Raw genomic sequence first — 18,210 nt, 5'->3', positions numbered from 1 at the left:
CACCTTGTCTCCTCCTCTGGCCCTCCAAAACGATGCGGGAGCCCCTTCAACCCCCCCCCCTCCAGAGAGCATGCGGTGTGAGGGAGGCAGGGCCTGGGGGTGCCCCGTGAGGGCGGCTGGGCACTGTGGGTGGTTTGAGGGGAGCAGAGCCTGCTGCTCCCCACCCCCACCTCCCCCCTCCCCACTTCCCCCTGGCCGAGAAGCTCTGGGGTTGTGGCCGTGTTCTTTTTCTACCACAGAGTAAATAAAGCACAGACTATTTTTCTAACACAAAAGCTCTGGGTTTCACGTGTGTCTTGGGCTGCAGTCAGGCCCTGGTAAGTCGGGGGGGCTGGGGACGGGACCGGAGGCTGCAAGCTGCTCCCCACTCTCAGGGCAAGGAAGAGCAGGGGTGTGGATGCCCCAAGTGCAGGGTTGGGGTCCCCACCTCCGAGGGCAGAGCAGGGCCCCAGCTTCCCCCAGCCCAGGCTGGTCCGAGGGGCTGCCCGGGGTGGCTGTGCCGGACTCGGGCCGTTTTCTAGGGGGAAGCCCAAGGCGGAGACGCGTCGCTCTGCGCTTCAGCGGGACCTTTTCTCCTGCCGAGGGGCGCGGGGGGGAGCGGGTGGCTCGGGGGGGGACACGACACACACACGTGTCCGGGGGGGGGGGGGGGGGAGAGGTGGGGCCGCGCCAGGTTTTTTGCAGAAAAGAGAAAATGAAAATAAAAACTGGAGTTAAAGGCGGAGCTGGGGCCGGGCGGGGCCGGTCGCGGTCATTGCTCGTCATTTCTGCCGGAGGCGGAATAGCGGGGAAGGCGGGGGGGAGGCGGTGACCGGGTCTCTGCTGGGGGACAGCGGCCGCGGCTCGGGATGCTGCCGGCGGTGGTCGTGGCGGTGGCCGTGGCCGTGGCGGTGGCCGTGGCCGTGGCGCTGCCCGCCGCCCCCGCGCTGCGGCACCGCCTGGCCCGGGCCGCGTTGCGCTGCGCCGCGGGCTGGTACCGGCGGCGGTTGGAGCTGCTGGGCAGCGAGGTGCGGCTGAGCCAGGAGCGGCGGCTGCGGCGGCTGCTGCCCGCCGGCACGGCCCGCGGTGAGAGGAGGCGGCAGAGCGACGGGAGGGGAGGTGGGGGGAAGAGAGGTGTCCCGGGGGTGCCCCCCGCCTCTCATCCCGTGCCTCTCTCGGCAGGCTCGGAGGCTTTCCGGGAGCGATACCCCCTCGGGCAGAGCTGCCCTGCCGGGGCGTCGGGGAGTCAGGCCCCCCAGCTGCACCCCTGGGCTCTGATCCGCAGCTGCTGGGGCACCGACCCCCTTCTGCAGGTACGGGGGAAGCGGAGCGGGGAGGGGGCGCCTGCACATAGAATCATAGAATCATAGAATGGTCTGGGTTGGAAGGGACTCCAAGGATCATAGAGCTCCAACCCCCTGCCACAGGCAGGGACACCAACCTCCAGGCCTGGAGCTACACAAGGCTGTCCAGGGCCCCATCCAACCTGGCCTTGAACACCCCCAGGGATGGGGCATCCACTACCTCTCTGGGCAGCCCCTTCCAGCCCCTCACCACTCTTTCTGTAAAAAACTTCTCCCTAATATCTAATCGAAACCTTCCCTCCTTCAGCTTTAATCCATTCCCCCTTGTCCTGTCATTATCTGCTCTTTTAAAAAGTCGAATCCCCTCCTGCCTATAAGCTCCCTTCAGGTACTGGAAGGCTGCAATGAGGTCTCCCCGCAGCCTTCTCTTCTCCAGGCTTCACATGGGCAAGGTCGTGCTGCCACCGCAGTGTGCTCTGCCTGACCCCGTCCTCTCACTGCACAGGGGTCCCTGCTCTACCTGGATACCCTCCACGCTGCCTTCCCGCAGGCACTGGCCCCCCGGAGCACAGCCCTGCTTTCCTGGACACCCAACACCACCTGCACCCCGGCGGGCTGGCCCCTGCCCACCCTGTACTGCACCCCAGCCGAGGCGGGTGCCCTTCCCTCGCGGGCTGCCGCTCTGCGGGTGCAGCTGCTCTTTGCCCTGCGGGCACCTGCCCTGCGTGTGCTGGAGGCCGGTCTGGCTGCTGAGCTGCACGATGCACTCGCCACTCTGCGCACCGACTGGTCAGGGCTGGCCAAGGACCTGGCGCTGGGCAGGTTGAGCCCCCAGCCTGGGCTGCCCGAGGGAGCACGGGGCCGGCTGGAAGCACTGCTGGCCCCTGACCCTACCAGGGCGGCTCAGCTCCGGGCTGAGTGTGCCCACGGCTTCGAGGGCATCGTGCAGCGCCTGTGGCCGCAGCTGGAGGTGGTGGTGGTGGGGACGGCGCATGGACCAGAGCGGCTCTACTGCGACTCCCTCTGCCAGGCCGACTGCAAGGGGCTGCCGTTCTACTGCCCTTTCTACCAGGTGGCTGGAGGTGAGTGTCCCCAACGGGAGGCTGTCCCCAGGGCCTGCCCTGGGTGCTGGGGGACAGCACAAACACCCCCTGCCCTTGCAGACGTGGGTGCATCTCTGTGCCACATCCCTCCCTGGAGTCACCTGTCTGCTGTCCAAAAAGAGCTCTGGCCCTTGGAGGGGAGTGAGGCCGCATGGGCAGGGGGAGTCTGAGGGGGCTCATGCTGACACACATTGCCCTCTGCCCAGTGCTGCTTGGGGTGAACCTGTGGCCAGATAAGCCAGCACCCCGATTCCTTCTGTGCCCTGACTGGGCTTTCTGCGAGTTCCTGCCCTGCCCAGACGAGGAGGAGCCACAGACCGTGCTGCTGGGCGAGCTCTGGGAGGGACGAGAGTACGGGCTGGTCCTGACAGCCCGGCCCGGAGAATACAGGTGCTTCCTCCCTGCTGCAGTGGGCAGCCTGCCCCCAGCCCAGTGTGTCCAGCACCAGCCCTCCTGACATTTCTCCTGCCCACGCAGGTGCCGTGCCGGGGAGGTGCTGAGGGTGACAGGCTTCCACAAGCAGTGTCCCGTGGTGGAGCCCATGCGCAGGTCAGGACACCCCAATCCCCACTCCTTGAATCGGGGGGGCTGAGGGGAGGAACCCTATGCTGGGTAGGATCTGGATGGGTCGATGCTGGTGGCACCCTCAGCATGGGATACCCACCCTGGTCCCCCGCACTGCAGGGAGAGCCAGACACTGAGCGTGCGGGGGGAGAGCATCTCCGAGGAGCAGTTCTACCAGAGCTTGTGCTGTGCTGTGGGCATGTGGCCAGGCGCTCGCCTGGTTGACTACATCTGCGTGGAGAGTGTCCTGCTGGGTGAGTCCCCCCACGATGCTGCCTCGGTCCCCCCAAAAGCACAGCTGATGCTGTCTGGGGCGCCTGTGTCCTGTTTAGCCTGGCAGGGGCTGGGAGCTCGGGGGGGGGCTTTAACATCCTGGTGGTGCCTGCAGGCGCCTCCTCGGGTGTCTGCGCCCCCCACTACGAGGTGTTCGTGGAGCTGCGGGGCCTGCGGGACCTGTCGGAGGGGCAGCGTTACAAGGTGAGGGGGGAGGGATGGCGGCTCCGCTCCCGGCGGGTCCCGTCTCGCAGCCGGGGAGAGGCAGCGGGGTGGGCGCAGCCACGCGGTGGCGGTGCTGGCCCGGCAGCCTCGGGGATGCTTCGCTGCGGGGGGGGGGGTGTGGGGGGTGTGGGGATGGCTGGGGTGGCCCTGCCCGGGGAGGGTGCTGGGTCCCGGGCGGTGCGCGGGGCGATGGGAGCAGCGCGGGCAGCCTACCCCTCTCTGCAGCTGGACCAGTGTCTCCAGGAGAGTTTCCCCATCTACAAGTCCTTCCGCTTCAAGGGCAGCATCGGGCCCCTGCGCCTGCACCTGGTGGGGGCCGGGGCCTTTGCCCAGCTGAGGGAGGCGCTGGGCTCCCCCGTCCCCATGCCCAGGGTCCTGCGGGAGGAGCGGCTGCTGCAGCTCATCCAGAGCACTGTCATCTCCTAGGACAGCCGGGGGCCCCGCGGCCCTCCCGCCCCTGGGCTTTGCCTGGCGTGCACCCTCAGAGGGGCGTGGGGGGGTGGGTGCCCAGCTCTGGAGGGACCAGCTGAGTTGTTTGGAGGGAGCCAGCACGCTCAGCTCCGTGGTGCTGGCAGGCAGCAGGCACTGGTGAGCATCCTGCTCTGTGCTACCCATGGGGATGGAGCAGGACCTGCAGCACACCTCAGCCCTGGGTACAGCACATCACCAGCGAACCTGGCCCTTCTTGGGGCTGCTGCGGGTGCAGGGTGGGACCACGGATGCTTGTGAGCATCATGGGGCCACCAGTGCCATGGCTCACCCCACTCTGCCCACTGGCAGCTGCAGTGGAGTGGGTGCTCGTGCCTTTCCTGTCACAGCCCGTGGCTGGTGCAGGGGGACAGCAGAAACCTCCCCATGAGCTGATCTCTGCGCTGAGCTCTGTGCCCTGTGGCATTTTGTCCCCTCACAGAGTCACTCTGGGCAGGGGCACTGCCGGCAGGTTGCCTGGTGGTGACAGGTCCTGGCTGCTGTGGATCAGCCCCTCTGCCAGGCTCCAGCACACTGAGTTAGGAAACAATAAGCCCCAGCAAGGGCTGCTTTTGATGTTTAAAAAAAATAACAGAAGGAAAATAAAGGAGGATTATCTCTCAAAAATAAATAAGGGGCAGTGCTCTGGGATTGATTTTTTAATACTATTATTTTTAATCCTCATTAAAGAGATTGCTTTACGACAACCCTGGCTCTGCTCTGGTGTCTGAGAAGTTTGCTGTCATTTCCTCTGGGGTCCCAGGGAAGGGACAGCCATGAATATTTAACCAGTTCAGTGTCTGGCTGGGGCTCTGGAGCATCATCAGGCTGTTCATGCCTTTGAGGCGCAAATGTACCGGGTGGGAGGGACTGGTCCTTTCTCCTCCTGCTTGTTAAGGTTTATTTCAAGGGCTAGTGAGCCACGGTGCTCAGGGAGCCCGCTGTGCAGGCAGCTGCTGCTGGGGTGGGGGCCGGGCCACTGTCTGGCGAGGACAAATGTCTTGAACAAGGTCCACACAAAGCATCCCCCTGGTGCAGCCAAAGCCTCTGCCAGGAACGGAAACCGGTCTAAGGCCCCTTCCCCCCCAACCCTGCTGGGAGAAAAGCCTGGAGCAAAATTCCTGCTGCAAGTAGAGAAGCGCCTGCAGCTTCCCGGGAGAGAGATGCCTGGGAGGGACACACTGGGGACGCTGGTGCTGGACCAGCGAGCATCGTGTGTGCAGGCACAGGGTACGGGTTGGGGTGTAGTGGGGAGTGGGGTGGGTTGTGGCTCGATAAAGGCCGGGGTGGTGAAGCTGGGCTCCAGGAGGTCCCAGGGGGGCTCCTCAGCAGCAATTGTCGAGCCCAGGGAGCCTGGGGGGCTGCTGGTCCCACTGCCCCCGCAGGTGCCTGCACCCATGGCAAGCACAGCCCTCCCGGGAGGCCTGGCAGTACCTGGGACCCCAGCAGAAGGCTCGACCCCCCCATGCCCCGGGGGGTTGTGCGGTCCCAGGGCTTTGCTGGGCTGCTGCTGCTCGGCTTGGCGTGGCAACACCAGCTCTGCCTGCCCTCTGCCACCCCGGCGCTGACCCCAGGGGAGGCTGCAGGCTTGGCAGGGCCAGGCTGTAGGGTACAAGGTCACTGTGAGTGCCAGGCTGCAGGGTGCCGGCTTGTTTTGGGTGCCAGGCTGAAGGTGGGGAGGTTGCAGGGCGTGGTCTGTCTGGGGTTGGGTGCCAGGCTGCAGGGTGCAGGCTCGTTTCGGGTACCAGGCTGTAAGGGTGTGGGCTGGGTGGGGGTGCCCGGCCGCAGGGTGTGGGTTTGGCCGGGGTCCCGCCGGGATGGGGTGGCCCGGGCGCTGCGGAGACCGGGGCGGAGAAGGGGTGATGGGGCGCGGCGGTGCTGGGTGCCGGTGCCGGTGCCGGTCCCCGCTCCCCTCCGCAGCAGCCCAGGGCGGAGGGGGGGCGGGGGGGGGGCCGCGCCGTCCCCGTCCCCGCCCCCGGCCCGGCCTGTCCCCTCCTCCCGGCCGCGCCGCCTCCCGCCCGCTCCGCCACTGAGCCCGCAGCGGCGGCGGCGGCGGGCGCAGGCTCCGGGGGCGCCCGGGGCCCCGCGGCGGCCGCTGCCCTGAGGCCGCGGGGGATGGCGGAGGGGCCCCGGGGCGCCCCGCCGCCGGGCTCGCCCCGCCCTGCCGCGCCGCTGCCCAACGGGCCCCGCGGCGGCGGCGGCGGCGGGGGCAGCCCCGGCTCGGGCTCGGGCAGCAGCAGCCGCGAGGACTCGGCGGAGCGGAGCCCCGCGCCCGCCGCGCCCCGGGCCAGCATCATGAAGGTGAGATCCCCGCAGCGGCCGCGGCCCCGCCCGCCCTTCCCCGTCCCGCACCGGGCTCCGCCGCCCCCCGGGACCGGCGCCGCCCGGCACCTGCGCAGGGCTCCGGCGGCCGAGCCGTGCCCCGCGTCCCCCGACCCCGGAGCCGGCGGGCACCGGCCCCCCCGGCTCGCCGTGCCCCCCCAGCTCCCGCCGTGCGGAGCCTCGGGGCAGCTGCAGCCCCGGACCGGGTGCTCGGGAGTCGCCCGGCCGGGCGCCGGGCTTTGCTCCCTGCCCGCGGCACCGGGCTCGCCGGGGCTGCTGTCGCCAGGGCCCGCCCGGCATCCTTTCGCCCTGTCCGGCACGGTGGGTCCCCAAGGGCAAAGCCTGGCTCGGGCATCGTGCGCTGCCGGGCCTGGCCTGTCATCTTGGCGTGGCTACAGAGTGCCCTGTCCAGCTGCCACCGCGGGCACCCTGCGCAGCCCCGCCGGCTCCTGCCATGGAAGCCGCTCCCCGGCATCACCCTGTCCTGCTCAGGGCACCCATGGGTGCCGGCGAGGCTCTGGTCTCCCCTGCCTCCCGAATGCTGTCTGCTTTGCCATGCTCCCTCCAGCAAAGGCGCTGAGCCTGGGGCCTAGCTTGGCCAGCGCCAGGCTGGCTCCTGACACCTCCCCAGAGCCCTGCTGTGACCGTGCTGTGGGCCAGGAAGGGGCTCTGGGGGTGTCCCCCGTGGGTGGGCAGTGGGTCACACGTGTGCTTTCCGAAATGAGCCCCCCCCCCCCCGCTAATTGTGCTTATGCCGGCGATGCTCTCTGACACAATAGGTCACATCCGCCCAGGAGCCGCCTCCCCAATCCTGGCAGCCTATTTTAAGCCGGGATTGCTCTGGTGCTATTAATACCTGGTGTGGGGGCTGCTCCCCTGGTGCTGGCCCAGCCCCAGTCCTCTGTCCCCCAGGAGCTGGTTCTCCAGGCAGAGGTGTCGGTCCCTTGTCGGGGCGGCTGGAGGGACCTCGTGGCTCTGCCCACTCCTGCTGCAAACTGTTGCGAGAGCGGCTGTGCTGTGGCCCACACTGTGCCAGTGAGGAGACCTCTGGGTGCTCCAGTGCACCCAGGGGCTGGTGCTGGTGCATGGTCTGTGCCCAGTTTCCTTGGGGACCTTGCCTGGGTCTCCTGCTCTGCCCAGGGCCAGATAGCACATCTCCCTCCCTAACGCTCTGCCCCAGACCCAGCCGGGGGTGCCGCGGGCTGGAGTTGACCCCCTCGCTTGCCCCTGGTCTGGGCACATCCCCCATCATCACTGTGCGTCACCAGGGGATTTGGTCTCACGTGAAGGTCAGGTGGCTCAGGGCCAGTGCTGGGGGTGGGGAGGGCGCTGGCGCAGGTCAGACCTGGCTGACATCCCCAGCCTGTGCTGCTCCGTCGTGCATCTCAGAATCCAGCCAGGGTCTGATCCTGCCCTGGAGCTGGAGGGCTGCAGGTCCCAAGTCTCAGAGCTGTGAGTTCCCCAGGCTGAGCCTGACTGTGGCTCAGCACCCCAACTGTGCTGAGCCCCTCCCTGGGCTGAGGCTGGTGGGCAGGGGATGGTGGGCAGAGCTGCTGCCTGCGGGACTGTGCAGGCACGAGCCACCCACACTGTGCTCCTCCTGCCCTCGCAGGTTTTGGGAAGAACCCTGCTGCTTCCCCAGCACAGCTCTCACGGCCCTGAGTGGGTCCCAGGGACAGACAACATTCTCCACAAACCCCTCTGACGCCACGACCCAGACCCCTGGGCTGGGGGGCAGTGTGGCCTGGCTCTGTGCAGTGGCTGGGGAGAGGGCAGGGAGGGTTCATGGGGACCTCCAGCAGGTTGAGTTCCCCACCTGCCCCAGCAGGGGCTGGGCAACAGCTGCTTGACCCCAGATCCCTGGGGAAGCTAAGGCTGTTCTTGGGGTCTGCAGCAGTGTTGCTGCTCCCAGTGCATGGTGGTGGGTGGGAGCCAGGGGCTGCACCCACAACTTGGCCACGGTGCTGGGGGCAGGGGCTGTGGGGCAGGGAAGGGACCCTGTGCCATAAGCCCAGCTACAGCTTGGAGCGGGGGCACAAGGGAGTGGCAGGCAGCAGGCTGGGCAGGCGCTGGCTGCTGACAAAGTGGAGGCACATGTAGGAAGAGCTGCAGCCTCTGTTATTTTTTGGGATTTCCAGAAAAAGCTGGAGGAGTGAATCTGAAAGTGAGAAAAAGCAGCTGGGCTGGGGCAGGGGGAGCCCGGGGCCGCCCGTGATGGGTGGTGGCAGAGCTGGCCACGGACAGCGCTGGGGAGGGTGGCATCCCTGTGCCCTGGGTAGAGGATTTACTCCTCCCTGCTTCCTTCTCAGGCTGGAGGTGTCTGGTGGTCTGGAAGGATGCTGGAGTGGGATGGAGCGATACTGGATCTGTTCCTCCTGGCTGCAGGAGGTGACCTTTCCCCAGCACTTCTCCATCCTGTCCCCTGCATGGGCACCCTCCCCACCCCACGCCAGCCTCAGGAGCTGTGCGGTGTCTCTGCGCGGGGCTCCGGCTCCATGGCCCCTCACTGTGTAGCAGCAGCTGGTGCCGCGGGGAGTGGATGTGTCACTTGCCATCTTCTTGGCAGGGAACAAACGGTGGTAGAAAAGCCCTGGCTGTGCCTGGCCTCCCACTGCCTCGGCTCCGGTGCTGCCGGCTGCTGCCTGCTGCCCGCATCCCTGCGTGCACTGCCCAGCCTGGCACGGGGGCAGTGGGAAGAGCCGGGACTTGGGGAAACCGGCTGTGTATGGATCACATCCCAGACAGGCTGGGGAACAGCCTCGGCCCCTGTGTGAAACACAGCCCCACTCTACACCCCATGGCTGGAAGAGGAGAGGGGTCCTGCTGCTGGGGAGGCAGCAGTCCTGCTCCCCTGGCTGGGCAGCAGAGTTGCTGTCAAGCTGAGATGCCTCAACCTCAGAGGCTTTCAGTTCCTCTGTCTCCTGCTGTCACAAGCTGCTGTGTGGCAGGGACCCCCCACTCTCCCCCCCCGCAGCCAGGCCTTGGGGATAACGGGAAGGGAGGGGTGGCTAATGGGCCCTTCCCCATCCCCGTGCTCCGGAGTGGGTTGCTTGGCTGTCACGTGGAGCTGAGATTAGGGTGACCGTGCTTGCCAGGGCACGGTAGGTAATCGCAGGAGGTAATTGGCTGAAGAGGTGCTTAGCACATGCTGCAGAGCTGGGCAGGGTGTGGGCAGCTGGGCTGGGACGTGCCCTCCGTGCCCAGCCAGATACTGTTGACTTGAGGGTCATCCTCAGCATCATGGCTGGGGTGTCTTCCCTCTACCAGAGCTGGGCTTCGGGCTCCATGGGCAGGGCAGTGTGAGCAAGTGCTCTGTGTGCTTGCTGCCAGCTTGGCAGCATAGTGTGTGGGATGTCTGCTGCTTCTGGGGCCTGGCCTTTGTGGTGGGGGATGCTATGTGCTCCCGTGGCTGTGGGTGCCACATGCTCCTGCCTCCACTGCTGACCTGATGGAGCCCCGTGGCCCCGGCTGCCTGCGCTGCCTCTGCCCATGCTTCGTGGAGCACTTAGCTGGGTGTCCCCAGGGTTGAAAGTACCTGTGCAATGGGCTGCTGGGAAGCAGCAGCTTTGCCCCACTGGTCCCCAAGCCGGTGTGTGACATTCTCAGGCAACTGTGGGCAGGAGACCCTGCACAGCTGCTGCCACCAGCTCACTGGGTACAAGCACCAGGGACTCTTGGAGTGGGGTGGCAGTGGTACCCACCAATGTTTGCCCACACAGTTGGTCAGAACAGAGCCTGTTTGGTACAGGGAGCCTCAGGTCTGCACCCTAAAGCACTGCAGCAGGCATCCCCTCCCCTTGCCCAAACCCCGGGGTCGGGGACTTCAGGGGAGCTGTTCAAATTTTTGCCCTGACCTGGGGTGGCATGAGGCATGGTGGGCTCGTGCCAGAGGGGTGGGTCTGGCTGCCTGCAGTGGGTGCAGCTGGAGGCAGGTCCCCGGGCGCTGGGTGCATGTCGGCCCCCCGCCCGTGTTTCCTTTCCGGATGGATTTCCTGTTTTCAGCTGTGGGGCCCAGTGCGGAGCCGCCCGGGGTGGGGTGAGCCAGGGCGGGGAGAAGTGTGGGGGTCCTGCCCAGGGCAGGAAGGGGTGCTCCTGGTGCCCGCCATGGCAGGGGGGCTGAGGGCCAGGGCTGCCCGTCAGTGGGGTGCTCAGATTGCTGCTTGCAGGAAGTGTGGCAGTGGTGAGTCCTTCTCCGCAGGGCTGGCCAATGGCAGCACCTGCCATCCAGCCCTCTGCTGACGGGGAGGGGGGGGGGTCCCACACCCCAGCACAGTGGCCAAGGCAGGAGGGTGCCTGGCTCAGCCCTGGGGACGAGTGACCCAGGCGGATGGTGGGGTTCTGGGGGATGCCGTGCACCCCACCACCACCACTGCGTGGGGAGGGGGCAGCTGCTGCCGGCTGGGGGCCCTGGGAGCTGGCTGAGCAGGGAGAACCCCCCCGGGAGCTGGCTGGCATGGAGACAAGGTCCTGACGCTCAGCTGGCTCCATGGAGCAATCCAGCAGCGAGAGGACACAAACAGCTCCTGCATCTGAGCTGGGGGAAATAGCCCTGAGTGGGGTCAATGCTGCAGAGATGGGTGCTGTCACCCACTGACTGCACCCTGCCCAGGACCCGGCTGGCTCTAGCATGGGGAGGGGCTGGGCTGGTTCCCCCTTCCCCAGGATATGTCCTGGGCAATTCTGGGGGGGACAAGTCAGCCGTCTGTGTCACCCATCCCAATGGCCCTGGGCAGGGGCTGCATGGCCCCACGGGAACTGATCCAGACCCTTCAGCATGAGGCTGAGGCCAGTTCTGCAGCTGCTCTGCACAGGAGCTGGGGAGGCTCTTTGGATGCCACAGGGAGACCCCCTCTCACCCCCAACCCAGGCAGCTGGGCAGGACCTGCCTCTGCTGGAGACACCACCGGATTAGAGGTGACTCACCATAATCTTGAAGAAGTGGATTAAATCTCCTGCTGCACTACTTAATGAAATCCATCCCATAATATGCTCCAGGCCCTGCTGTTCCCCCTCATCCCCCCCTCCTCCTTCCAGCCCCTTGGCAGCATGGTCCTTCTTCCCAGCCGAGGGCAGGGCTGGCACAGGAGTACGGGCAGGGTGCGGGCATGGGGCACAGGCAGCAGACAGCCCATACTCCCCTGACCCCGCAGAGGCAGCAGCTGCTGCAGGCTCTGCAGGACAGGGCCACGCTTGTCCCCAGTTTGTGGCACTTGCAGGTGGCTGTCCTGCTCTGCTCCCCGCAGACAGAGTGGGGGGTCTGTCTGGGGCTCCCCAGGAGCAGCTCTGCCCGTGCATCACCTCAGGGCACCGTGAGCATCCTCGTGCCATGGTGTCAGGGGGAAGTTGTGAGGGGCCGTGGCATGTGTTCTGCAGCAATGGGGCTGCTGTGGGCACAGGATGGTTCTGCCAGGCGCCTGTTTTACTCCAGTGTCCCCAGGCTGGGGCAATAGGGGCTGTGCTGGGCTGCCTGTGCATGGCTGTGCCTCCGAGGGGGAGTGAGCAGTGGGGAAGGATCCAGCTCAGGGCCGGGAGCAGGAAGGAAGGAAGGAAAGCGGAGTTAAAATAAGCCAGGCAGCGACCTGTGGGGGAGGCCACGGCTGGAGCCAGCTCACAGCCTCCGGGGAGAGGGTCAGGCTGGGGCGGATTGGACTTTGTGTGGTACTGGGGCACCTCAGGGTGCTGCGCTGTGCGTTGGGGCTGGGGTGAGGACAGCATGTGGCAGGAGGGTGCCGGGAGCTGTCGAGGCACACGCTGCCTGCCCCAGCCCTGACAGGTCTGCCCCTTTCTCCCACCCTGGCAGGATGGGTCCCGGCAGCGGCCGCCACAGAAGAAGAAGACTGTGTCCTTCAGCACCATGCCCAACGACCGCAAGATCAACAGCACGGCCGCCTGCATCTCCTTCATGCTGGAGGGCTGTGAGCTGAAGAAGGTGCGCTCCAACTCCCGTATGTACAGCCGCTTCTTTGTGCTGGACGCTGACATGCGCTCTGTGCGCTGGGAACCCTCCAAGAAGGACTCAGAGAAGGCCAAGATCGAGATCAAGTCAGTCAAAGAGGTGCGTGTGGGCAAGAAGACACCCATCCTGCGCAGCAATGGCCTCTCTGACCAGTTCCCGGATGAGTGTGCCTTCTCCATCATCTACGGAGACAACTATGAGTCCCTGGACCTGGTGGCCAGCTCGGCTGATGTGGTGAGCGCCTGGGTGATGGGGCTCCGGTACCTGGTGTCCTATGGGAAGCACACCCCTGAGGCACCTGGAACTGGCCATCCTAGCCTGCGGACCTCCTGGATCTCCTCCGTCTTTGACCTTGCTGACCTGGAGAAGTCTGGCCACATCCCTGTATCCCGGGCCGTGCAGCTGATCAAAGCGCTCAACCCAGGCATGAAGACCTCCACCATCGAGCTGAAGTTCAAGGAGCTGCAGAAGGCCAGTGAGCGTCCTGGTGCAGAGGTGGCCTGTGACCTCTTCGTGGAGGTGTACTGCGAGCTCTGCACCCGCCCTGAGATCTTCTTCCTGCTCGTGCAGTTCTCCAGCAACAAGGAGTACCTGGGTCTGAAGGACTTGCTGATGTTCCTGGAGGTGGAACAGGGTATGGAGGGGGTGACAGAGGAGAAGTGCTTGGAGATCGTCAGCAAGTACGAGCCCTCCAAGGAGGGCCGGGAGAAGGGCTACTTGGCCATTGACGGCTTCACACGCTACCTGCTCTCCGCCGACTGCTCGATCTTCGACCCGCAGCACCGCAAGGTGTGCCAGGACATGGCACAGCCCCTCTCGCACTACTACATCAGCTCTGCCCACAGCGCCTGCCTGCTGGAGGACAACTTCTGGGGCCGCTCGGACATCAGTGGCTACATCAGTGCCCTGGGCCTGGGCTGCCGCAGCATCGAGCTGGTGCTGTGGGATGGCCCCGAGGGGGAACCCGTGGTCTACACCAGCCCCTCGGCTGCCTCCTGTGTGCCCTTCCGCACCGTGGTGGGGCTGATCGACCAGCATGCCTTCACCGCCTCCGCCTACCCCCTCATCCTCTGCCTGGTGGTGCGCTGCTCGGCCCCACAGCAGCGTCTCGCTGCCCAGTGCTTGCGCAAGACACTGGGGGAGAAGCTGTACCTGGAGCCCCCCAACCCCACCGCGTCCTACCTGCCCTCCCCAGAGCAGCTCAAGGGCCGCATCCTCATCAAGGGCAAGAAGCTGCCGCCCACCTGTGAGGACAGCGAGGGGGAGGTGTCGGATGAGGAGGAAGGCTGGGAGCTGGCACGGCGGTTGGGCCAGGAGGACCAGGAGGTGCCCGAGGGAGGTGGCCCGCGGAGGTTGCGCCTCAGCCGTGAGCTTTCAGAGCTTGTGAGCCTCTGCCAGGCTGTCCCCTTCCAGGACTTTGAGAGCTCGCGGCGTGGGCAGCGATACTGGGAGATGTGCTCCTTCAGCGAGGTGGAGGCAGGACGCTTCGCCAACGAGTGCCCGGCCGAGCTGGTGAGCTACAACAAGCGGTTCCTCTCCCGCGTCTACCCCAGCCCCATGCGCATTGATGCCAGCAACATGAACCCCCAGGACTTCTGGAAGTGTGGCTGCCAGATGGTGGCCATGAACTACCAGACACCAGGGCTCATGATGGACCTGAACGCGGGCTGGTTCCGGCAGAACGGGGCCTGTGGCTATGTCCTCCGCCCAGCCATCATGCGGGAGGAGGTCTCCTACTTCAGTGCCAACGCCAAGGACTCCTTGCCTGGGGTGCCCGCCCAGCTCCTGCACCTTAAGGTCATCAGTGGGCAGAACCTGCCCAAGCCTAAGGGCTCGGGGGCCAAGGGGGAGGTGGTGGAGCCTTACGTCTGCGCTGAGATCCATGGCATCCCGGCCGACTGTGCTGAGCACCGCACCAAGACAGCCCTGCAGAGCGGGGACAACCCTGTCTTTGACGAGAGCCTGGAGTTCCAGATCAACCTGCCGGAGCTGGCGGTCCTGCGCTTCGTTGTGCTGGACGACGACTACATCGGGGATGAGTTCATCGCCCAGTACACCATCCCCTTCGAGTGCCTACAGCCTGGCTACCGCCATGTCCCCCTCCAGTCCCTGGCCGGGGAGCCCCTTCCCCACGCCACCCTCTTTGTGCACGTGGCCATCACCGACCGCCGTGGTGGGGGCAAGGGGCATCGCCGGGGGCTGGCGGGGCGCCGGGGCCGCAGGGTGCGGGAGTACACCTCCACCAAGGCCACCGGCATCAAGGCCATCGATGAGGTCTTCCGGACAGCCACCCAGCCGCTGCGGGAGGCTACCGACCTGCGGGAGAACGTGCAGGTATGGATCCTGTGGAGGCACCGGGGCACCCAGCTTGTGCAAGGGATGATGGGGCTGGACCGCGAGCCAGCGGGGTGCCCAGATATCCCCCCTTCCTCCTGGGGTTGGGGGTGAGGAGCCTCATCCAGAGCAGAATGCTGGGGTAAATGGGGCTGTTCCTGCTGGGTGGCTCTTGGGGGCCCTCCGGGGCTGGGCCCCTGACACTGGTCTCTGCCTGCAGAACGCGCTGGTCTCCTTCAAGGAGCTGTGTGGGCTGACGCCCGCCGCCAACATGAAGCAGTGCATCCTGACGGTGGCCACGTGGCTGCTGCACAGTGACAGCACACCCAGCGTCACCCTCAATCTGGCAGAGCAGTACCCCCCCATGGAGGCCCAGGGTCCCATCCCGGACCTACTGCGCAAGGTCCTCACTGCCTACGAGACGGTAAGTGCCATCCCACCGGGGCTCAGCTCCTCACAGGGATGTTTGGTGGGGCTGGCAGCACCGGGACCACCACCCTGGCCAGGGTGGGAGACCCTGAGTTTGCTGTACTGGTCCCGGTGCAGAGGGAGGCTGGCAGGGGGCTGCTGCCCAGGGAAGAGGCTCATGAAGGCGCAGGCATGACTGGCTGGGTACAAGCCCCCATCCCCCCACCAGCACTGCCTGCACCAGGGACACGGGGACGGCTGGCGGGTTGTCCTGCAGTCCTGCCTGCTGGGAGAAATCCCATTAACTGCCTCAGCCAGAGCCTCTTCCTTCCTTTGTGTTGTTGGAGGGGGACCTGGCTGCCAGCCAGGCACTGGTGACACCTGGCTGTGCATGGCGGGGAAAGGAGGGCCAGACCCGGCCACTATACCAGGGTGAGGGGCAGTCCTTACCTAAGCCCCTTCTCCCCATCGGCTCTGCCGGGGGTGATGGGTTGGGGGCTGGGGACTGCCCACCTCCTCACGTTGCCCCTCTCCCCAGATGATCCAGACCAGCCGGACGCTGATTGAATCCGCTGACGCAGTATATGGCAAGCTCATCCAGGCACAGCAGGCAGGTGGGTCTGCAGGGCAGGCTCAGCCCTGCACTGCTCTGTGCCCAGCACCTCCCTGGGGGTCTGGACACAGAGGGGGCTGTGCCTCTGCACTGGGCCAGGGGCACATGTCCCCACAGGGGTCTGGCAACAGGCTCCAGACCTGAGCACTGGCATGGCCATAAGCCTTTGGCCACACATTTCCATGCCTACAGGTGAGTGGCAGAGGGTGAGGGGTGAGGGATGCACCTCGGGTGGGTGCAGGTGGGGCCAGAGGACAGTGGCAGAGCAGCTGGGGAGGGTGGGAGAGCAACTTCGGGCTGGAGTGGACCCCACTCAGTGGTTTTCCCATGTCCTGGAAGCACAGGGTGGGCATGGGAGCTACCCAGTGCTGAATGCTGCCAGGGTGCTGGGATGTGGGGCTGCCCACACTGGGGCAGGGCGCTGGCGGGTGGGATGTGCAGGAGGGAGGGAAGGGAGAGGAGCGGAGGAGGCTGATGAGGAAGCAGGGAAGAGTCATTAACTACCGAACGCCAGAATATAATTAGCACCAGAAATAACAGACTGGGGCTGACTGTAGAAGTGGCAACTAAATATTACAACTTCCAAGACACATGGCTGAACCCACACAGGCAGGTGCTGCCAGCTGCCTGCCCCGGTCCTGCCTCCAGTCCTGTCCTCACCCCAGCAGCTGCCCAGGACCACCAGCCCCACTCCTGGCACTGATGGCTGTCGGGCCCCTCTGTGGGCTTGGGGTCCTGCTGGGATGGCCCCTGCCACCCCTGGGTGCTCGGAGGGGCTGCCAGCCTGGAGGCACCTCTGGGCTCCCTGTGGGGCAGGGAGAGCTGGCTGGAGCTGGAGGGTCTGTGGAGGAAGGACCCCACTTTGCCACCCCCAGCTGGTACCAGCCTTGCTGCCAGCAGGCTGGTTTGTGCCCTGCCAGCATGGCAGCCTGGAAATCTCCCCGAGCTCTTGGCTGTGCTGTTGCTGCCAGTGCCAGGGGGAGCTGCAGCGGGGGGGGGCAGCAGGGCTGGGGTGCAGGGCACAGGTGGACTCTACTCTCCTGCACCATTCCAGCTGCAGGACTTCTGCTGCTGTGCTGCTGGGGGGCATGGTGGGGCAGAGGAGCCCTGAGGTGTGCAGCTGTGGCTGCTGCCTGGCTCCTCGAGGCAGTGGCAGACAGCAGTTCAGGGGGCTGCAACACCCACTCCCATGCCCAAGGCACCGTCTGTCCCTGCTTTTGCCCTGGCTGTGCTGCCAACAAGCCCCTGCAATACCAGCCCATGCCCAGCTGGTGGGTGCTGCAGGGTCTGGGGAGGGTGCTGGCTGCGGTGGGGGTGCGGGGCTGGGGGTGTGCTGATTGACAGCCTGTGGGCGTGCAGGCTTGCGTGGGAGCCCTCGTGTGGGCCTGGAGCCGGTGCTGCGTCAGGAGGGGTAAATATAGCACCTGCTCACGAGGATATCACGCGGTGCATGGCGCGGGGGCCTGCGCTCTGCTGGGGATGGGGGGGGGACTGGCAGCCCTGCTCTGAGCCCCCCATGGCAGGCCAAGGCATGCTAGAGCCTAGGTCCTGCCCAGGGTAGTTGCTGCCCTTCTGGACCCCCTAGCACCCAGGGTGAAAACCACCAAGGGCTGGGGCTGAGCGTGGTGCCCTGGTGATGGGGAGTCCCTCGGCGCTGGCACGGAGGATGCTCGGTGCTGCTGGGTGCGTGAGGGAGCCCACCCCACCTGCTCCCCTGTGCCGGGTGAAGGGCGTCTCCCCAGCCCTGTCCCCATCCATGGTGGGCGGTGGCTGTCCCTGTGCACATGGCCCTGCGCCCACTGAGCGACGCTCCCGCCTGCGCAGGCATGGACTTCCACAAGGAGCTGCACCGCATCGAGAGCAAGGAAGGGCTGCGGGGCCGCAAGCTGCAGAAGGCACTGGAGAGCTTCGCCTGGAACATCACTGTCCTGAAGGTGAGAGGCAAGGGCTGCGTAACCCCCCCTGCTCCCCAGCCCACACCCAGCCCATGGGGATGGCGTGGGACCATTGGGTCAGGCAGCAGGTGGTGCCTGTGCCTGGAGAGACCCCGCAGCCCCTCGTAGGCTGGTGCCTGAGTTGGACCCCGTCCCCCATGCAGGGCCAGGCTGACCTCCTCAAGCATGCCAAGGCGGAGGCGCTGGACAACCTCTGGCAGATCCACAACGCAGGGCAGACCTGTGGCATTGGCAGGAACGGCTCGGCCTCACCAGAACCCTCCCGGCTGCGTGCCCCGCTGGAGCCCATCCCTGAGACAGATGGAGGTGGTGATGCAGCATCCTGCTGACCCTGGCCTGGGGCTTGGGGGCCTGGACTGAGCACCCCCTGGCCCCAGGGCCCAGGGCCAGGGAGCCCCAGCCTGCCCATGGACGGGCAGCTGTCTGCCCACAGGCTCAGTGCGTGTGGAGGGATGTGTGTGGGGCTGGCTGCCTGCGCTCCCTCATGCTGAGGAGCTGCAGTGGGGCCCAGTGGGGAAGGGGTTCTCTGCTCCCACCAGCACCCCTGAGCTCCTGGCACTTCATCCTTTCCCCCCCATCTGCTTCTGGAGCAAGCGCCCTGCCGCAGGGCCGGCAGGGATGCTGGCACCCTGGTGCCTGTGTGCATGTGCCCCCATCCTCTGTGCCCAAACCCTCCTCGTAAAAGCAGCCTCAGGTCTGTGCTCCT

The 18,210-nt window shown here is 66.1% G+C and overlaps 2 protein-coding genes across 2 annotated transcripts; both read left to right on the top strand.

Annotated features, from left to right (window-relative positions):
* Positions 1–848: 848 nt before the first annotated feature.
* On the top strand, positions 849–4,623 carry GHDC (GH3 domain containing; the record flags this gene model as incomplete). The annotated part of the gene is made up of 8 exons (XM_084275597.1): positions 849–1,065; positions 1,162–1,292; positions 1,789–2,365; positions 2,593–2,776; positions 2,864–2,935; positions 3,071–3,204; positions 3,339–3,427; positions 3,674–4,623. 8 exons carry the CDS (start codon positions 849–851, stop codon positions 3,872–3,874), a joined length of 1,605 nt encoding a protein of 534 aa, XP_084131723.1. The 3' UTR covers positions 3,875–4,623.
* A 1,408-nt stretch (positions 4,624–6,031) lies between these two features.
* On the top strand, positions 6,032–18,144 carry LOC311201245 (inactive phospholipase C-like protein 2; the record flags this gene model as incomplete). Its single annotated transcript, XM_084275596.1, has 6 exons — positions 6,032–6,217; positions 12,039–14,528; positions 14,749–14,952; positions 15,475–15,550; positions 17,374–17,483; positions 17,648–18,144. The coding sequence occupies 6 exons, from the start codon at positions 6,032–6,034 to the stop codon at positions 17,831–17,833; spliced, it is 3,252 nt and encodes a 1,083-aa protein (XP_084131722.1). The 3' UTR covers positions 17,834–18,144.
* Positions 18,145–18,210: the final 66 nt, after the last annotated feature.

Source organism: Gallinula chloropus, assembly GCF_964237585.1.
Source record: "Gallinula chloropus genome assembly, chromosome: 26".
Taxonomy (NCBI): Eukaryota; Metazoa; Chordata; class Aves; order Gruiformes; family Rallidae; genus Gallinula; species Gallinula chloropus.
The sequence above is the reverse complement of the archived record's forward strand: the minus strand, read 5'-3'. Positions and strand labels throughout refer to the sequence as shown.